At 38.0% G+C, this 17,547-nt stretch overlaps 1 protein-coding gene across 3 annotated transcripts in view; it reads left to right on the top strand.

Annotated features, from left to right (window-relative positions):
• The window catches only part of CEMIP2 (cell migration inducing hyaluronidase 2), a 94,533-nt gene extending 86,247 nt beyond the window's left edge, over window positions 1-8,286 (top strand). For all 3 annotated transcript variants that reach the window (XM_007498563.3, XM_007498562.2, XM_001365179.4), the window contains exons 22-24: window positions 2,531-2,685; window positions 5,043-5,146; window positions 6,430-8,286. In XM_007498563.3, the coding sequence (XP_007498625.2) occupies window positions 2,531-2,685; window positions 5,043-5,146; window positions 6,430-6,626 (456 nt within the window). In that variant the 3' untranslated portion in view covers window positions 6,627-8,286. The remainder of the gene's footprint in view (window positions 1-2,530; window positions 2,686-5,042; window positions 5,147-6,429) is intronic.
• The last annotated feature ends 9,261 nt before the right edge of the window (window positions 8,287-17,547 follow it).

Below are 17,547 nucleotides of genomic sequence, written 5' to 3'. Positions count from 1 at the left end.
ATTTGAAGATAATAATTGTGAAAGACATTCATATAATATTTAAGTTTGTAGAGCATTTTTTTTCTGCATTATCTCATTGGAGCTTCATCACAACCCTGTAAAAATAGGTATTCTAAATATTGTCCTCATTTTACAGAGTAGGAAACTGGGACTTGGAGAAGTTAAGTGATGTGCCCAAAATCAAATGGTTTCTAAGTGGCAGGGGCAAGATCTGACACTAGTTCGTTGGTCCATCAACACAAATTATTACTAAGATGGTGATTTATTAGTAAAATCAATTCTTGCTGATCTGTACCATTGGAAAGGAGTAGTTGCAGAGAGAACCATCAAATTTCATTTGTATTGTTTTTATTTTTTCCCTCTGCAGCCAGAGAAGATTTACCTTCATAATTAACTTTAGTTCGAATTAAGATTCATATGAGTTTGTACTGGGTGTAGCTGGGTGGCTCGGAGCACTGAAAGCCAGGTCTAGAGTCAGGAGTACCAATCTGGCCTCAGAATCCTCTTAGCTGTGTGACCCTGGGAAAGTCACTAAATCCCCACTGACTAGCCCTTTCTGCTCTTCTGCCTTGGAACCAATAGACAGTATTGATTCTAAGACAGAAGGGAAGTGTTTTATTTTAAAAGAAGAGTTTATATTTCTGAAGTGTGCACACACAATCTGAGATTGAGCATAGGTGTCTTAGGTATTGGCTGAGTATCAGAGGGTTAAACTCCTTACATGAAGTTGGTGTTCTGCAGAGCTAGATTTGTAGTGTAACACTTTATTCTGAACTTATAAAACAATGATTAAATTGCATTAGCTGAGAGGTGGTGCCTGCCCACCAGGGTACAGAGTGACTGAATTGTGCCTAGAAATTTAAATTTACCCTTTTTAAAAAGACAAAGCTTGCATAAGAATTCAGCCCTTGTGCACTGCAGAGGCAGCAGCAGAAATGGTTGTAGTGAGTGGTGGTAGTGGTTGTATTGGGTTTTTACTCACAATCAGCCCTTTTTATGATTAGTAAGAGCAGTAAAATACAACAAGGTTCTAAATGAATAATATGAAAATAGGTATAAGTATAACATTTGTATAACCCAGTGGAAGTGCTTATTGGATCTGGAAGGGAAAGAGAATGAAACATGGAAACATGGAAAAATATTTTAAAATTTAACTGAATTTAAAAGAGAGAGAGAGAGAGAGAGAGAGAGAGAGAGAGAGAGAGAGAGAGAGAGAGAGAGAGAGAGAGAGAGAGAGCGCGAGAGAGCGCAAGGTCCTGAGAGACTCCAATGAGACTCAACCCAATAAGCATTTGTTAGATGCTTTGCTGTTGTTCATTTATTTCAATCATGTCTGACTCTTTGAGACCCCATTTGGGGATTTCTTGGCAAAGAGACTGAGGTTGTTTGCCATTTCCCTCTTCATCTTATTTTGCAGATGAGAAAACTGAGGCAAACAAGGTTTAATAACTTGCCTCAAGCCATACAGCTATTTAGTGTCTGAGGCTAGATTTGAATTTAGGAATATGAGTCTTCCTGACTCCAGGCTCAGTACTCTATTTACTGTGCTACCTAGCTGCCCAAATGTTTGTGGTTTGGTCATGTCTACCTCTTTGTGACCTCATCTGAAGTTTTCTTGGTAAAGATACTGGAGTGGTTTGCCATTTCCTTCTCCAGCTCCTTTTACAGAGGAGGAAACAAAGGCAGAGTTAAGTGACTTCCCCAGAGCCATAGCTGCCAAGTATCCAAGGTCACAATGGAACTCACAAAAATAAATTTTCTTGCTAATCACTGTGCAAATAGGAATGCAGAATACAATAGAAAACATCCCTCATGCTGGTACTATGCTGTGAGCTCTTAGGCAATAGTCCTTTAGGTGCTCAGTGGAAGTTAGAGTCCTGGTATTTCTAGTATTCAAAAGAAGGAACAACTACACCTGTACCTCAAAGAGATGAAAAAAAAAGATGAAAAGGACTCCCATATACAAAAATATTTGTAGTAGCTCTTTTTGTAGTGGTAAAGAAATAAGACAGTATCCACTTACTGGGAAATGGCTGAGCAAATTTGTTATAGTAACATAGTAGGATATTACTGTTCTGTAAGACATGAAAGAGAAACCTGGGAAGATTTGCCTGAACTGATACACAGAGAAGCAAACATAACCAGGAGAACAATTTTTACAGCAACAACTACTATTGAAAACTTTGAAAAACTCAAGAGCTCTGGTCAGCGCAGGGATCAACTTTGACTGTAGAGAACTGGTGATGAAGCTTGCTACCTACCTCCTAACCGAGGATGGCTTCAGGATGGAGAATGAGACATGGCAAATGTGGGAATTCGTTTTGCAAGCCTAGGAATAGTTGTTTAAAGCGGTTTCCCCCCTTTTAAATTAGTCCATGTAGAAAGGAAATAAAATAAATGCTTTTTCATTGAAAAATATAATTCTAAAAATATAAATTAAAAAAATAAGGAAATGGGAGATGAGAGTAATGAATTGTTAAAAAAACCTCAAAAATGGCATTAATAGCAGATGATGTCTTTGTATTCTTAGGTCAATGGCACCAACTATCCACTCACAGATGTGGGTCTGTATCTCCTTGTTGTGGATGCCTGTAGTGTTCCTTGTCGAGTATCTGAAAACAAATTCTTCTCTTTTACTGAAGTAGAGCGTGTGAAAGAATATTTAAAAACATCAGTTCCTGCAAGGTATGTGACCTTTTCTATAATAATGATGATGATAATAATTCACTTTGGATTTTAAGGCTTTTAAAGTGTTTTCCCCACAGCAAATATTTTTATCCCATTTTACAGGTGAGGAGACTGAGGCTTAGCAACTGTGACTTGCCCAGGGTCACATAGCTAATGGTTGTCTGTGCTACAATTCAAACCTAACTTTCTCTAGTCTCCAAATTCAGTGCTCTCTCTACTCTACAAGGTTACTTGACTATATTTCCATAGAATAAAAGTAGTCTATTTTAAGATCCTGAAGTATCCTGATAAGATAACATACATTTAGTTAATGCTGAGCTTTGTCTCTCCACTCTGACATTTTCACACAGTCCATGCCTTTTTTTGGTGTCTTTCCCACCCCACCGCCATTTTCATCCTTTGAAGAGCAGTTCCTTTTCCTGTTTTTTCAAGTGGTCTTAGAGTTGTTTTCAGTTCAGCAAACCTCCTGAGGAGCGAATGAGGTAGTATATCTATATTGATATTTTGCCAACCATAAAACACAATCTAAAGGCTAGCTATTATTATTTTTCTTATTCATTATCCATGGACTTTGTCTGGCTGCCTCTTTGTCAAGGAGACTCCCGAGGGCTTAAATTCTGGAAGTCTATCTATTGTATTATAGAATCTCTTAGGAGAAGGAAAGAACACAATGGAGTTTTTTTTTTTAATCCTTACTTTCCATCTTAGTAACAATTCTAAGACAGAAGAACCAGGGTGAGGCAATTAGGGTTGTGACTTGCCCAGTGTCAAACAGTTTGGAAGTGCTTGAGGCCAGATTTGAATCCAGGTACTCATACTGTCCCTACCCACAGGACTTATTGTGAACACTCTCCATTGCAGAGATTTGGGCATAAGTGAGGGCAGTCTACAGAGCTTAGTAACATAGCAGAAGGACCTTACAAGATGATTTCTTCTTGAAGGTATAGACTCCTGAGCAGAGAACTGAAGTGAGGGTCCAAGGAGCTTGAAAAACCACATGAGGTCTTTTTGATAAAGAGACTCATTTGGCCATCACCTTTAAGTAAGATGGACAAGTGAGACTTTTTTTTTATTCTTCTGGCCATCCTCATGCAGGAAAGCTCTTGTCTTTCAGGAATGATCGAGATCTTTTTTGGACTCTCAGGAAAGAGAGTCTCAAGTTCCCTCTAAACCAAAAACCATGATAAATCACTTATCATACTTACCATTGCTGATGCACCTTACAGGACATATGCTTTTGTTGAAAAAAGCCACAAAAATGTGCGTTTTATTGGCTAAAACTTTTTCATTTTGGGGTTGTCCTCATGGTATCTTACCATTATTTTATGTAGATGCCAGAAACAGATCTTCACATATTCTGATTTTCATCATTCAGCAGAATATTTATTTGATATTTTTCTCTCTTTTGATCCTAGGCCTTCTCCCTCTGTCTCTCTCCCTTCCCCTAGATCTAATCATAAATATCTTTTTTACTTCCTTTTCTTCCATTTCTCGGGCCTTGTTTTTTAAAGTTTTATTGTAAACAGTTAATTTTAAACACCCCAGAATTCAGCCCATCATATGAATTTTGCCACAAATATTTAAAATAGTCCCTTAATCTCCAAACCAAATGGCAGACAAACTACTTAAAGTAAGAATTCACTGTGCAAATGAATACTCTGCTGGGGCCACTAGAAGTAGCTTCTTGAGGAAGGGTTCTTCCCCTTTTTTGTGCCAGGGGCCCCTTTTACAGGCTGCTGAGACTAGTGCATCCATTCGCAGAATAATTATTTTTTTCAAAAAAATTCAAAATTGGGAGGAATTCTAAATTTAGTTAGAGGTTAATAAAAATAAAGATTTACATACATTTTTCTCATTACCAACTGCCAAAAATTAATCCAAAGATATCTTAGGGTCAGGGTTCCATGGATTTCAGGGTTAAGAATGTCTTTCTAGAGGGACCGAATTCCTGGGCAGATACTTGAAGGCATTCTCTAGGATTGGGCTAGGCAGCTCTCATCTATGCAGAGGTAGGCAAAACTTCAGGATTTCTCAAGACTCAGTGCTTTTGTTGTAGCTTGCAGGTGGCTAAGGTTTCTTGGCCTTTGGTAGAGAGTCCTGACTGCTTCCATCACATGTAGAATCAGTACCCCCAGCTAAAAGAGTTATACCTTGAACCCTGCCCTAGTTCAATATCCCTAAAATATCTGTGGTTTATCCAAGTTTAGATTTTTGTCTGTGCTGGGGGTGATTTATAAGAAAGTGAGGGAGATATGGCAGGTGAAGATGACGGGCATGAAAGGCCATTTTTGTGTGTATAATAAGCCCTTATTTTACTGACTGATAATAAAATACTCTAAATTTTAAAAATATAGGTCAGTTGTTCTGATGAGCACAAGAGGAGAAATTAAAAGTCTGAATATTTCTGAAGCATTAGTACCTCTGGGATTAGCCAAACCAGCTCACCTTCAAAACAAAGGTTTGTGTTTACATTTTTGGAGATATCCTTTCAGTTGTTTATGATGTATGTATTTTTGTATGTTCATCAGGGGCTTTAACTTGTCACTGAATGAAAGAATAAAAATTAAAGGCACACCCTCTCTTCTTTTGCTCTTTTCATCATTAACTGTTCTTGTGAAAAAGGTTTTAATGAGACATTATACTTTCCAAAAGCATTAAAGGTATCTCATTGTGAAATTCACATCATCCACATTGCCACTTTCCCTGTCATGTTTCAATATGTCTTGGCCTGGCATATGAAATTCAATGGGAATTTTGGGGGAGTTTTGCAGAAGCCACAGACAACACGTGAAGGCCAGCAGACAACATGGAAAATGTTTAGAAACTGGGAAATGCATAAAATTTATGTATAGTATTGCATAATATCAACATATTTTATCTTTTAATACTATAAATGGATATAGTTTCTTTTACTATAAACACCCCATAAAAGAAAAAGAAAAAAAATTTAGACTTCTTTTCTGGTAGAAAGAGGGACAAAAATTTTCATATGGATTGTCCAGATTGTGAAGGCATCATGCTCCTGACCCCTTGCTTTGTGTTTTATGTGCTTACTCTGTGCTGGGGACTTTAATAAAACTGCTGATATTAATATAAGCAAGTAAGGTTGTCCCTGCCCTCAAGGACCTTACATTCTAACAGAGGAAGACAAAAAGTGTTAGAGAGTAATGTTCAGGATGTGAGAAAAAATGGGCCCATGTCCCCCCAGATGAAGGCTGCCATCTTTATTTTTTACTTTTAAATATTTTTTCATGGCTATATGATTCATTTTCTCTCCCTCCCCCTTCCCAGAGCTGACATGCAATTCCACTGCCGCCATATTTAAAGGACTTTAAAAAGAAACTATATAAATAGAAAATCTTGAACCCATAGACTTTCTCTCCCAGCATCCTTTTCACTCCATCCTCCTGTTTGCATTGTTACTTGTGTAGATAAAGTTTCTGTAACTCTGCCCTTTCTCTTCTCTCAGGACCACAGATAAGTTAAGAGTTTTTACTCTAGCTTTTTATTTTAGTTATTATTAATAAAGCATATTAAATATAATACTTGGGGTATTTTGGATATTGATTTTTTAATCTACAAAATGGATGGGGATGTGTTTTGTTACTTGGGATGAGAAGTGAGTGGTAAGCGTTAATTTGCTGATATAAGGGAATGTAGTTTTTCTAGCTTTCTCTGGTTTGACCACCCTCCGGCCTGACCCGGAACTCTCTGGCTAACAAATGGGCTTTTATGTTACAGGGAGTATGGTATTCCTGGGATTCAGCGGAAATTTTAAACCAGCATGGACTAAGCTGTTTACCAGCCCTCCTGGACAGGGCTTAGGGCTACTTGAAAAATACATACCTTTACAACTGGAAGAATATGGCTGTGACAGAGTCAACAGTATCCGAAGGAAAGACTTGGAACTTTTAAAACGAGCTTCGAGAGCCCATTAGAGACTAAAATGTAATTTAAGTGCTGGGGGGAAAATGTGAACTAACTTATTTAATTTATGGCATTTTTAAATGACACTGTTAAAACCCGAGGAAATCATTTTTCTGTTTGTGACAGAAAGAAGTCTGAATCGACAGCTTCAACGCCAGTCTGTGCACCTTCTCATTATACAAAATTTTAAAGAATTTATTCCTATTTTTAAAGCCGGTTTATTCAGAGAGTGTCTCTTCTCCCTTTCCCACGATGCCCTTCCCTTCCTCCAACCCCTATCCTAGTTTGTATTTACTGTAAACAGTTTTCTACTTTTTGTATTGTGGGGAAACCTGGGGTGTTCACAAGAATGTGCCCAAGACTATTTGAGGGCAAGTCTTGCTGCACCTTGGATTACTTGAAGTCTGAAATTCAGTTGTGAGTCTCGTGGCCGTGTGGATTTATCAGGTGGCACGTGGAGATGATTCTTTTGTGCCTGTTTTTAGGCAGTCTTTGAGGATTTTACGTGTTACCAACTGACTTTATTTTTGTTGTTAGTTTCTAAGTGGCAGCTCAGGCGTGGCTCCTGTCCTAGTCTGGACACAGTCACTTTGTTCACTTTGACACTGAGTGTGTGTGTGTGTGTGTGTGTGTGTGTGTGTGTGTGTGTGTATTTTCAGTTTTCAAACAGTGAAATAATTGGGAATAAAGGGCTTTTTTTTTTAATAAGGTAAGAATTTCTTAACCTATGAACATCAGGCAATTTTTTTAAAATTCCAGTATTAAAGTTTAAAGTTGATCGAGACTGTTTTTGCAGCTTTAATTCTTAGCCTGCTCTGGCTGTATATGTGTGTCTTTAAGTGCAGTGCTAAGTTGGATATTTACAATTGTTACTCATATTTAATAACCAGGCTCTTTTCCTGACCTGTGACTTTTTAAAACCTTGGGCCTCGCTTGGGCTCCAGTGATGCTTTAGCCTTTCTGCTCACAAATCTGCCAGAGGGTCCTAGGAAGCAGCTAGCTACCTCCTGACATACTTATTCCCAAGGTGAGAGAAGGAACATCAGATCTCATGGAAGTAGTGTAGACCTGGACCTTTTTATAGTCTAGGCAGAGTTAGGTTATCTTGATTTATCACCATTTTGAGATTAGATAGAATAAAGTTGAAATTGTATCCTAGTTCACTCTCTGGTTCTGAATATGGCAGGGGAGGTGGCTAGACCCTTTAGGCAAGAGATTCTAGGATCCTAGATTTAGAACTGGAAGGAACTTTAGAAGTCTTCTAGCCCCAACCCTTTATTTCATGGTTAAGGAAAACTGAGGGACAGATCATAAGTATCAAACCTAGGTCCTCTGGCTCCAAATCTAGTGTTCTCTCCAATGTATTACATTGCTAAGCCAATAGGAAAATGGAATCAATAAGTGGTTAGCTGGGTCTTTGTCACTGAGTTAATCACGTTTTATAAATAAAACAAATGAGGATGGGGTGGATTGGGATGGCTAGGGGAGATGGGAGTAAGGGGACGGGGTTGATCATTAACACAGAGAATTTTACTTTCTTCGACCATCCAGGGGTGGGCATGACAGTGCCTTTAAGAAAGGGGAAATTGATAAGCAGCTCTGACTTTTTCTATTTTTACAAAAGTATGCTACCTCAAAGTGCTACCAATAAAACTTTTCCAACTGTAAAAAGACTATGCTCAATTTTTTTCTTTAATCAAGTTTATCTCAGATGAGGATGAGGTAAGTACCTGCTATGAGTCATGATGGATTGACAATTGGGAAAGGGCAGACGTTTATAAAATTCTGTGATCCAACTGGTTTGATACCTCTGCTTTGGGGGAAAAAAGAGAAAAGGAGCCACTCATGGTAAGATTCCACAAGCCTTCTTTTTCCTGATTTTTTTATGTCAGCAGTCCACAAGTTAGATCATCAGCCACAGAGTCAGTGTCCCGAGTGCTTCTTTCAGGAAACCATTGTAAAGACTTAACTGAAAGAAGGAAGAAGGGGTTAACTGTCCACAAAGGAGAACTTTTATTAGGTAATAATGGATACCACATTTGACCTAAACCTCAAAAATGCCCCGAATGCCCTAGTTTTGGACTCTAGTCTGGCTCCCTAACAAGAAATATTTCTTTGTGATTAATATAAAGTTAGTGTAGGCATGCTTTTTTATTTAACTTAAATCAAAATAAGGTGTAATAACAATTGGATCGACTTATCTACCACCTGTTGGATGTAAATTGATCATGTATTTCAAGCAGATGGAGGCTCTCAATCAGAAGTATTTGGTTGATTCCTGGCCCCCAAGTGTTGTATTCTCCTGAGAAATGCAGAGTGATCTCAAGTGTCCTCAGCCTCTGTTTTAAAGTTTTGTTGAAAGATTTCTTTCCCACCACCTGAGAGATGACATACCAAAGTCAGTTTCCTTGAAGATGGAATGAGAGATAAAAGGCTGAGTCAACCCTGTGGTATTTGAACCACAAGCAGTCTCAGAGCCAGTGTTTAGACTCTAGTATTTATGGCTCCTCTCTTCTGTTGACTTCATCAGAAACGAACACTTTCTCACAACACTGACTGGATTTATTCAATTTAGAGAGAAAGAGTAGGTTCAAGACAGGTGGTGGGGAGGAATAGAGAACGACTGATAATTAGTCATTCCTTAAGAGATTAGAAACTGTCATTACCTGAATCAGTTCAGCTGAAAGGATTGTAGGATCATAGATTGAGAGCTGGAAAGGACCATAGAAACCAATGAGTACCTCTCTGTCTTAGTTTCCTCACAAATACAAGATTATCCTTGAGTCATTTCAGTTTTGTCCAACTCTTCATGATCTCATCTAGGGTTTTCTTGGCAGAGATACTGGAGTAGTTTGTCATTTCCTTCTCCTGCTCATTTGACAGATAAGGAAACCGAGGCAAAGAGCATTGAGTGACTTGCCCAGAGTAATAACACAGCTACTAGGTGCCTGAGGCTGGACTTGAATTCAGATCTTCTGGACAATTCACTCTACCTAGTTGCCTCTACATAGTCACTATACTAGTTGCCTATATACAATATTCTGTCTGCAAAAGTACAAAGGAATGCTGCTTAGGTAATATTGGTGGAAGCAGCATCCCAGTCATCTCTTCTACATCTGGTTCAGGGTAAACACGGATGATCTCAGATTTTCATTAGAGCTAATTATTCCTTTTGGTTCTTTGGCAAGAAATGAATAAAAAGTTAAATTCACATAATGGATGTTAGGGCTAGAAGAACATTAAAGCTTAGATCATTTTCTCCAACTTCAACTTTATTTTTCAAATAAGGAAACTGAGACTTAGATGGATGCATTTTACGATGACCTTTAAGTCCCTAACTGCCTTTGTCATGGGTTTACACTATTTTCTCTGAGAGATACTCATAGAAAGGAAAACAGAAGATGAAGTAGAATTATGTAGAGGCAAGTCTAGCTAGTTCTAGGCAAACTTGAAACATGGCTGAGAATGGTTTTAGCCATTTCTTATCCTTATCTTTCCTTATTTTTGTCAATGGTCCCTTCTCCCTTTTCCAAACTAAGCAGGACCACAAACTACTGGATCTTTCCTACTTTCTCTCCTTCCTTTCCTATGGTCCATTCCCTCAAGTCACAGCTCTGCTAGAACTTGCTAAACTCAAACTATAGGCTTACTGGTTAGTATCATCACCTTTCAGTTTACAAAGCCTTCTTTTTCCCATGCCAGCCTTGGACAATGGGCAAGCATATTACTAACCTTATTTTACAGATGAAGAAGCCAAGCCTGAGAGGGGTGAAGTGACTTATTCATGGCCACTGAGAACAAGTGTCAAAGCATTTTCTTAATGAGCTTACAAATTTTGTTGTTGATGTTCAGTTGTTTCTCACTTTGTGACCCCCTCTGGTGTTTTCTTGGCAAAGATACTAGAGTGATTTGCTACTCTCTTCTTCAGCTCACTTTGGAAATGAGGAACTGAGGCAAACAGGGTTAAATGACTTATCCGGGGTCACCCAGCTAGTAAATGTCTGAGGCCAGATTTTAACTCAGGAAGGTGAGTCTCCCTGACCCCAGGCTCCACATGATCCATTATACCACCTAGCTGCCTCACTCTAACTATAATACTTTAAAATATAAACAAACTATACAATATTGCCATGGTTGGTAGTGAATTAACTTGTGATCCCTTCAGGCCATAGGGTGATGTATTTCTCCTGGGAGGTAGCATGGCAAGTAGACAGACTACTAGACTCAAGTCAAGAAGAGACAAGAAGGACTAGAGTAAAATATTATCATTGATACTTACAAACTGGAGTCAAAAGAATTGAGTTCAAATTCTAACTACCCCCGAAATACCATACTTTTATGACCCAGCCCTAGTTTTATGCTTTTGGGGTTCTAGGTTTAACAACATTTGCAACAAGAAGATCCTTCAGACCAATGCAACAGCTACTGCAACATATCCAAAAAAGTTGTCCCCGTCTGTCCTAGAAAATCCTCATTTGCAATATCTTTCTCTTCTTTTCCTTTTTAAAAAAACCTCACCTTCAATCTGAGAATCAGCATATTGGTTCCAAAGCAGAAGAGCAGTAAGGACTAGGCAATGGGGGTTAAAGGACTTGCCCAGGGTCACACAGCTGGGAAGTATCTGAGGCCACATTTGAGCCTAGGACCTCCCATCTCTAGATTGGCTTTCAATCCACTGAACTACCCAGCTGCCCTCTTTGCAATATCTTTCAATTACATCATGTTCAATTTATTGCAACAGTTGAAAGGAAAACATTTGGTAATTGTAGCTTTCCCTTCTCCAGTTTTATGGTGTAAACATGTATCAGTGTGACTGCACGACAGCCACAAAGAATCCAAACTTATTAGCAGATTCTATGATATTTGGAAAGAGATGGAACAAAAAAATTAATTTTAAGTTGTGACCAGAACTAAAAAAAAAAAATCTTTGTTATATTGGTGTCCTTGATACATTCTGTCTCAAGCTTTCAATTCTGAAAAAATTATTATTTGTCCCTGTGGTTGAATGGGATGAGTAGTTATTATGCACCTGCTGTGTGCCTAGCACTGTGCTAAGAATATTATCTAATACGATCTTCACAATGATCTAGGGGGCTTGGTGCTAATATCCCAATTTTATAATTGGGGAAACTGAGGTAGATAGCAATTAAGTGACTTACCCAGGGTTGCACAGCTAGTAGGTATCTGATATTGGATTTGAACTCAGATCTTCCTAAATTCTAGACCTTCCTTTTTATCCACTGCACAACCTACCTGCCTCCCTGATGTTGACAACATGGATGAATTTTGTCAAGTCACTTCCTTCTCTGTGCCTCTGTTTCCTCCTCTGTAAAATGAAAAGTAGGACTGAATCAGGAATTTCTGACCTTTTTGTGTGTCTTGTGGACTCCTTTGGCAGGCATATGAAATTAATGATCCCTTTTTCAGAATAATATTTTGTTTTTTAAATCTATAGTTGAAGGAAGTGATAAATTTCAGTTAGATTAATGCAAATAAAAAGGAGTTTTCCCCCATCTAAGTCAATAGAGCCCCAGAAATTTATTCATAGATCTCTTGGGGACTCATGGATTCAAGATTAAGACTTCCTGACTAGATGGTTTTGGTCAGATTTGAAAATACTAATTCTCTCCCATTTATCTTCATAAATGTGTGCAATTAATTGGGCAGGAACTTTATTGATAATTTTATCAATATAGTAAGCACTTTGCCATATCAAGATAAAGACCATATATTAAATGTCTACCATGTGCCATGTGGCAGGCACCATGCAAAGGATTAAAGATATAGAGTTGAGTCATTCTGAGACTCAGGGAAATGTAGTGGGTAGGGAGGTAGAGTTATCCTCTAGAGGTGAGGCAAGTTGTATCTTTTTTTTTTCTTTTTTTTTAAAATATATTTTATTTGATCATTTCCAAGCATTATTCGTTAAAGACATAGATCATTTTCTTTTCCCCCCCCCCAACCCCCATAGCCGACGCGTAAGTCCACTGGGCATTAGATGTTTTCTTGATTTGAACCCATTGCTTTGTTGATAGTATTTGCATTAGAGTGTTCATTTAAAGTCTATCCTCTGTCATGTCCCCTCAACCTCTGTATTCAGGCAGTTGCTTTTTCTCGGTGTTTCCACTCCCATAGTTTATCCTTTGCTTATGAATGGTGTTTTTTTTCTCCTGGATCCCTGAAAGTTGTTCAGGGACATTACACCGCCCCTAATGGAGAAGTCCATTACGTTCGATTATACCACAGTGTATTAGTCTCTGTGTACAATGTTCTCCTGGTTCTGCTCCTCTCGCTCTGCATCACTTCCTGGAGGTTGTTCCAGTCTCCATGGAACTTCTCCACTTTATTATTCCTTTGAGCACAATAGTATTCCATCACCAACATATACCACAGTTTGTTCAGCCATTCCCCAATTGATGGGCATCCCCTCGTTTTCCAGTTTTGGGCCACCACAAAGAGCGCAGCTATGAATATTTTTGTACAAGTCTTTGTGTCCATTATCTCTTTGGGGTACAGACCCAGCAGTGCTATGGCTGGGTCAAAGGGTAGATATTCTTTTGTCGCCCTTTGGGCATAGTTCCAAATTGCCCTCCAAAATGGTTGGATCAGTTCACAACTCCACCAGCAATGAATTAATGTCCCTACTTTGCCACATCCCCTCCAGCATTCATTACTTTCCTTTGCTGTTATGTTAGCCAATCTGCTAGGTGTGAGGTGATACCTCAGAGTTGTTTTGATTTGCATCTCTCTGATTATAAGAGATGTGGAGCACTTCTTCATGTGCTTGTTAATAGTTTTGATTTCTTTATCTGAGAACTGCCTATCCATTTCCCTTGCCCATTTATCAATTGGAGAATGGCTTGATTTTTTGTACAATTGATTTAGCTCATTATAAATATGAGTAATTAAACCTTTGTCAGAGGTTTCTATGAAGATTTTTTCCCAATTTGTTGTTTCCCTTCTGATTTTAGTTATATTGGTTTTGTTTGTACAAAAGCTTTTTAGTTTGATGTAGTCAAAATTATTTATTTTACATTTTGTGATTCTTTCTATATCTTGCTTGGTTTTAAAGCCTTTCCCCTCCCAAAGGTCTGACATGTATACTATTCTGTGTTTACCCAATTTACTTATGGTTTCCTTCTTTATGTTTAAGTCACTCACCCATTTTGAATTTATCTTGGTGTAGGGTGTGAGGTGTTGATCTATTCCTAGTCTCTCCCACACTGTCTTCCAATTTTCCCAGCAGTTTTTATCGAATAGTGGATTTTTGTCCCAAAAGCTGGGATCTTTGGGTTTATCGTATACTGTCTTGCTGAGGTCGTTTTCCCCCAGTCTATTCCACTGATCTTCCTTTCTGTTTCTTAGCCAGTACCAAATTGTTTTGATGACTGCTGCTTTGTAATATAGTTTTAGGTCAGGGACTGCAAGGCCCCCATCATATGTGTTTTTTTTCATTAATTCCCTGGATATCCTTGATCTTTTGTTCTTCCAAATGAACTTTGTTATGGTTTTTTCTAAATCAGTGAAGAAGTATTTTGGTAGTTCAATGGGTATGGCACTAAATAGATAAATAAGTTTGGGTAGGATGGTCATTTTTATTATATTGGCTCGTCCTATCCATGAGCAGTTAATGTTTTTCCAATTGTTCAAGTCTAGTTTTAGTTGTGTGGCGAGTGTTTTGTAGTTGTGTTCATATAGTTCCTGTGTTTGTCTTGGGAGATAGATTCCTAGGTATTTTATTTTGTCTAAGGTGATTTTGAATGGGATTTCTCTTTCTAGTTCTTGCTGCTGAGCTGTGTTGGAGATATATAGAAAAGCTGATGATTTATGTGGGTTTATTTTGTATCCTGCAACTTTGCTAAAGTTGTTGATTATTTCAATTAGCTTTTTGGTTGAATCTCTAGGATTCTTTAAGTAGACCATCATGTCATCCGCAAAGAGTGATAACTTGGTCTCCTCCTTGCCTATTCTGATGCCTTCAGTTTCTTTATCTTCTCTAATTGCTACTGCTAGTGTTTCTAGTACAATGTCAAATAGTAGAGGTGATAATGGGCATCCTTGTTTCACTCCTGATCTTATTGGGAATGCATCTAGTTTATCCCCATTGCAGATGATATTAGCTGTTGGTTTTAGATAGATACTGTTTATTATTTTTAGGAATGACCCTTCTATTCCTATGCTTTCTAGTGTTTTTAATAGGAATGGGTGTTGTATTTTATCAAAGGCTTTTTCTGCATCTATTGAGATAATCATGTGGTTCTTGCTAGTTTGCTTGTTGATGTGGTCAATTATGTGGATGGTTTTCCTAATGTTGAACCAGCCCTGCATCCCTGGTATGAATCCTACTTGATCATGGTGAATGATCCTTCTGATCACTTGCTGGAGTCTTTTTGCTAGTATCCTATTTAAAATTTTTGCATCTATATTCATTAGGGAGATTGGTCTATAGTTTTCTTTCTCTGTTTTTGACCTGCCTGGTTTTGGAATCAGTACCATGTTTGTGTCGTAAAAGGAGTTTGGTAGAACTCCCTCTTTGCTTATTATGTCAAATAGTTTGTATAGTATTGGGGTCAACTGTTCTCTGAATGTTTGATAGAATTCACAGGTGAATCCATCAGGCCCTGGGGATTTTTTCTTAGGAAGTTCTTTGATGGCTTGATGGATTTCAATTTCTGATATGGGATTATTTAAGAATTCTATTTCCTCTTCTGTTAGTCTAGGCAGTTTGTATTTTTGTATATATTCATCCATTTCTCCTAAATTGGTGTATTTATTGCCATATAATTGGGCAAAGTAATTTCTAATGATTGCCTTAATTTCCTCCTCATTGGAGGTGCTGTCCCCCTTTTCATCTTTAATGCTGTGAATTTGCTTTTCTTCCTTCCTTTTTTTAATTAGATTGACCAGTACTTTGTCTATTTTGTTTGTTTTTTCAAAGTACCAGCTTCTTGTCTTATTTATTAAATCAATAGTTCTATCACTTTCGATTTTATTAATTTCTCCCTTAATTTTTAGGATTTCTAATTTGGTTTTCTGCTGGGGGTTTTTAATTTGATCGCTTTCGAGTTTTTTCAATTGCATTTCCAATTGATTGATCTCTGCTCTCCCTTGTTTGTTAATATGAGCTTTCAGGGATATGAATTTGCCTCTGATTACCGCTTTGGCTGCATCCCAAAAGGTTTGAAAGGATGTTTCGCCATTGTCATTTTCCTTGATGAAATTATTAATTGTTTCTATGATTTCTTCTTTAGCTAAACGGTTTTGGAGTATCATATTGTTTAATTTCCAATTGGTTTTAGATTTGGTTTTCCATGTACCATTACTAATCATTATTTTTATTGCCTTGTGATCTGAGAAGGCTGCATTCATTATTTCTGCTTTTTTGCATTTGTGTGCTATGTTTCTGTGACCTAATGTATGGTCAATTTTTGTGAATGTGCCATGTGGTGCTGAGAAGAAGGTGTATTCCTTTTTATCCCTATTTATTTTTCTCCATATGTCTATTAATTCTAATTTTTCTAAGATTCCATTCACTTCTTTTACCTCTTTCTTATTTATTTTTTGATTTGATTTATCTAAGTTTGATAATGGTTGGTTTAAGTCTCCCACTAGTATGGTTTTATTGTCTATTTCTTCCTTCAATTCTCCTAGTTTCTCCATTAGAAATTTGGGTGCTATATTATTTGGTGCATACATGTTGATTAATGATATTTCCTCATTGTCTAGAGTCCCTTTTAACAAAATATAATTACCTTCCCTATCCCTTTTGATCAGGTCTATTTTTGCATTGGCTTTATCAGATATCATGATTACCACTCCTGCCTTCTTTCTATCAGTTGAGGCCCAGAAGGTCTTACTCCATCCTTTAATTCTGACCTTGTGGGTGTCAACCCGCCTCATGTGTGTTTCTTGAAGACAACATATGGTAGGGTTTTGGATTCTAATCCATTCTGCTATTCGTCTACGTTTTATGGGTGAGTTCATCCCATTCACGTTCAAAGTTATGATTGTCATTTGTGGACTCCCTGGCATTTTGATTGCCTTCCCTAATTCTAACCTTTTCTTCTTCGGCTCTACCTTTTAGTTCAGTGATTTACTTTGAATCAGTCCCCCTTGTCCCCTCCCTTGATGTTTCCCTTTTTAGTCCCTCCCTTTTTGTTCCCTCCCCCTCCCCCTCTCTTTCCCTCCCTTTTTGTTCTCCCTCTCCCCCTCCCCCCCTTGGTTTTCCCTTCTCCTTACCCTTGTTGGGTAAGATAGAATTCAAGATCCCAATGGATCTGGATGTTTTTCCCTCTCAGAGTTGATTTCCCTGAGATTGAGGTTTAAGTAAACCCCCCCCCTCTCTTCCTCTCCTTCTTATAGGAGTTTTCTTCCCCTCCCCTTCCCCTGTGAATCTTTGTGTGAGAACCATTATTCTATTTGGTCTTTCTTTACCCCCTATTTATACATTACATTTTCCCCACATATTAGTATACATAGGTTGATATAAATGTAGTCCTTATAGAAGAGAGTTTGAGTAAAAGAAGATAACATTTTTCCCCTTTCCTTAATATTTACCTTTTCAGGTATTCCTTGCTCTTTGATTTTCGGTATCAAACTTTCCACAGAGCTCTGGTCTTTTCTTTGCAAAAAGTTGGAAGTCTTCTATTTTGTTGAATGCCCATACTTTCCCTTGGAAGTATATAGTCAGTTTTGCTGGGTAGCTGATTCTTGGTTGGAGACCCAGCTCTCTTGCCTTTCTGAAGATCATGTTCCATGCCTTACGATCATTCAGAGTAGAACTTGCAAGGTCTTGGGTGACCCTGATTGGCATTCCTTTATATCTAAATTGTCTTTTTCTGGCTTCCTGTAGGATTTTTTCTTTTGTTTGATAGCTTTGGAATTTGGCAATTACATTCCTGGGAGTTGTCTTTTGGGGGTTTAGTGTAGAAG

The sequence above is a fragment of the Monodelphis domestica genome, chromosome 7 (assembly GCF_027887165.1).
Source record: "Monodelphis domestica isolate mMonDom1 chromosome 7, mMonDom1.pri, whole genome shotgun sequence".
In the NCBI taxonomy this organism is placed as follows: Eukaryota; Metazoa; Chordata; class Mammalia; order Didelphimorphia; family Didelphidae; genus Monodelphis; species Monodelphis domestica.
This window is presented reverse-complemented; position numbering and strand designations above follow the sequence as displayed.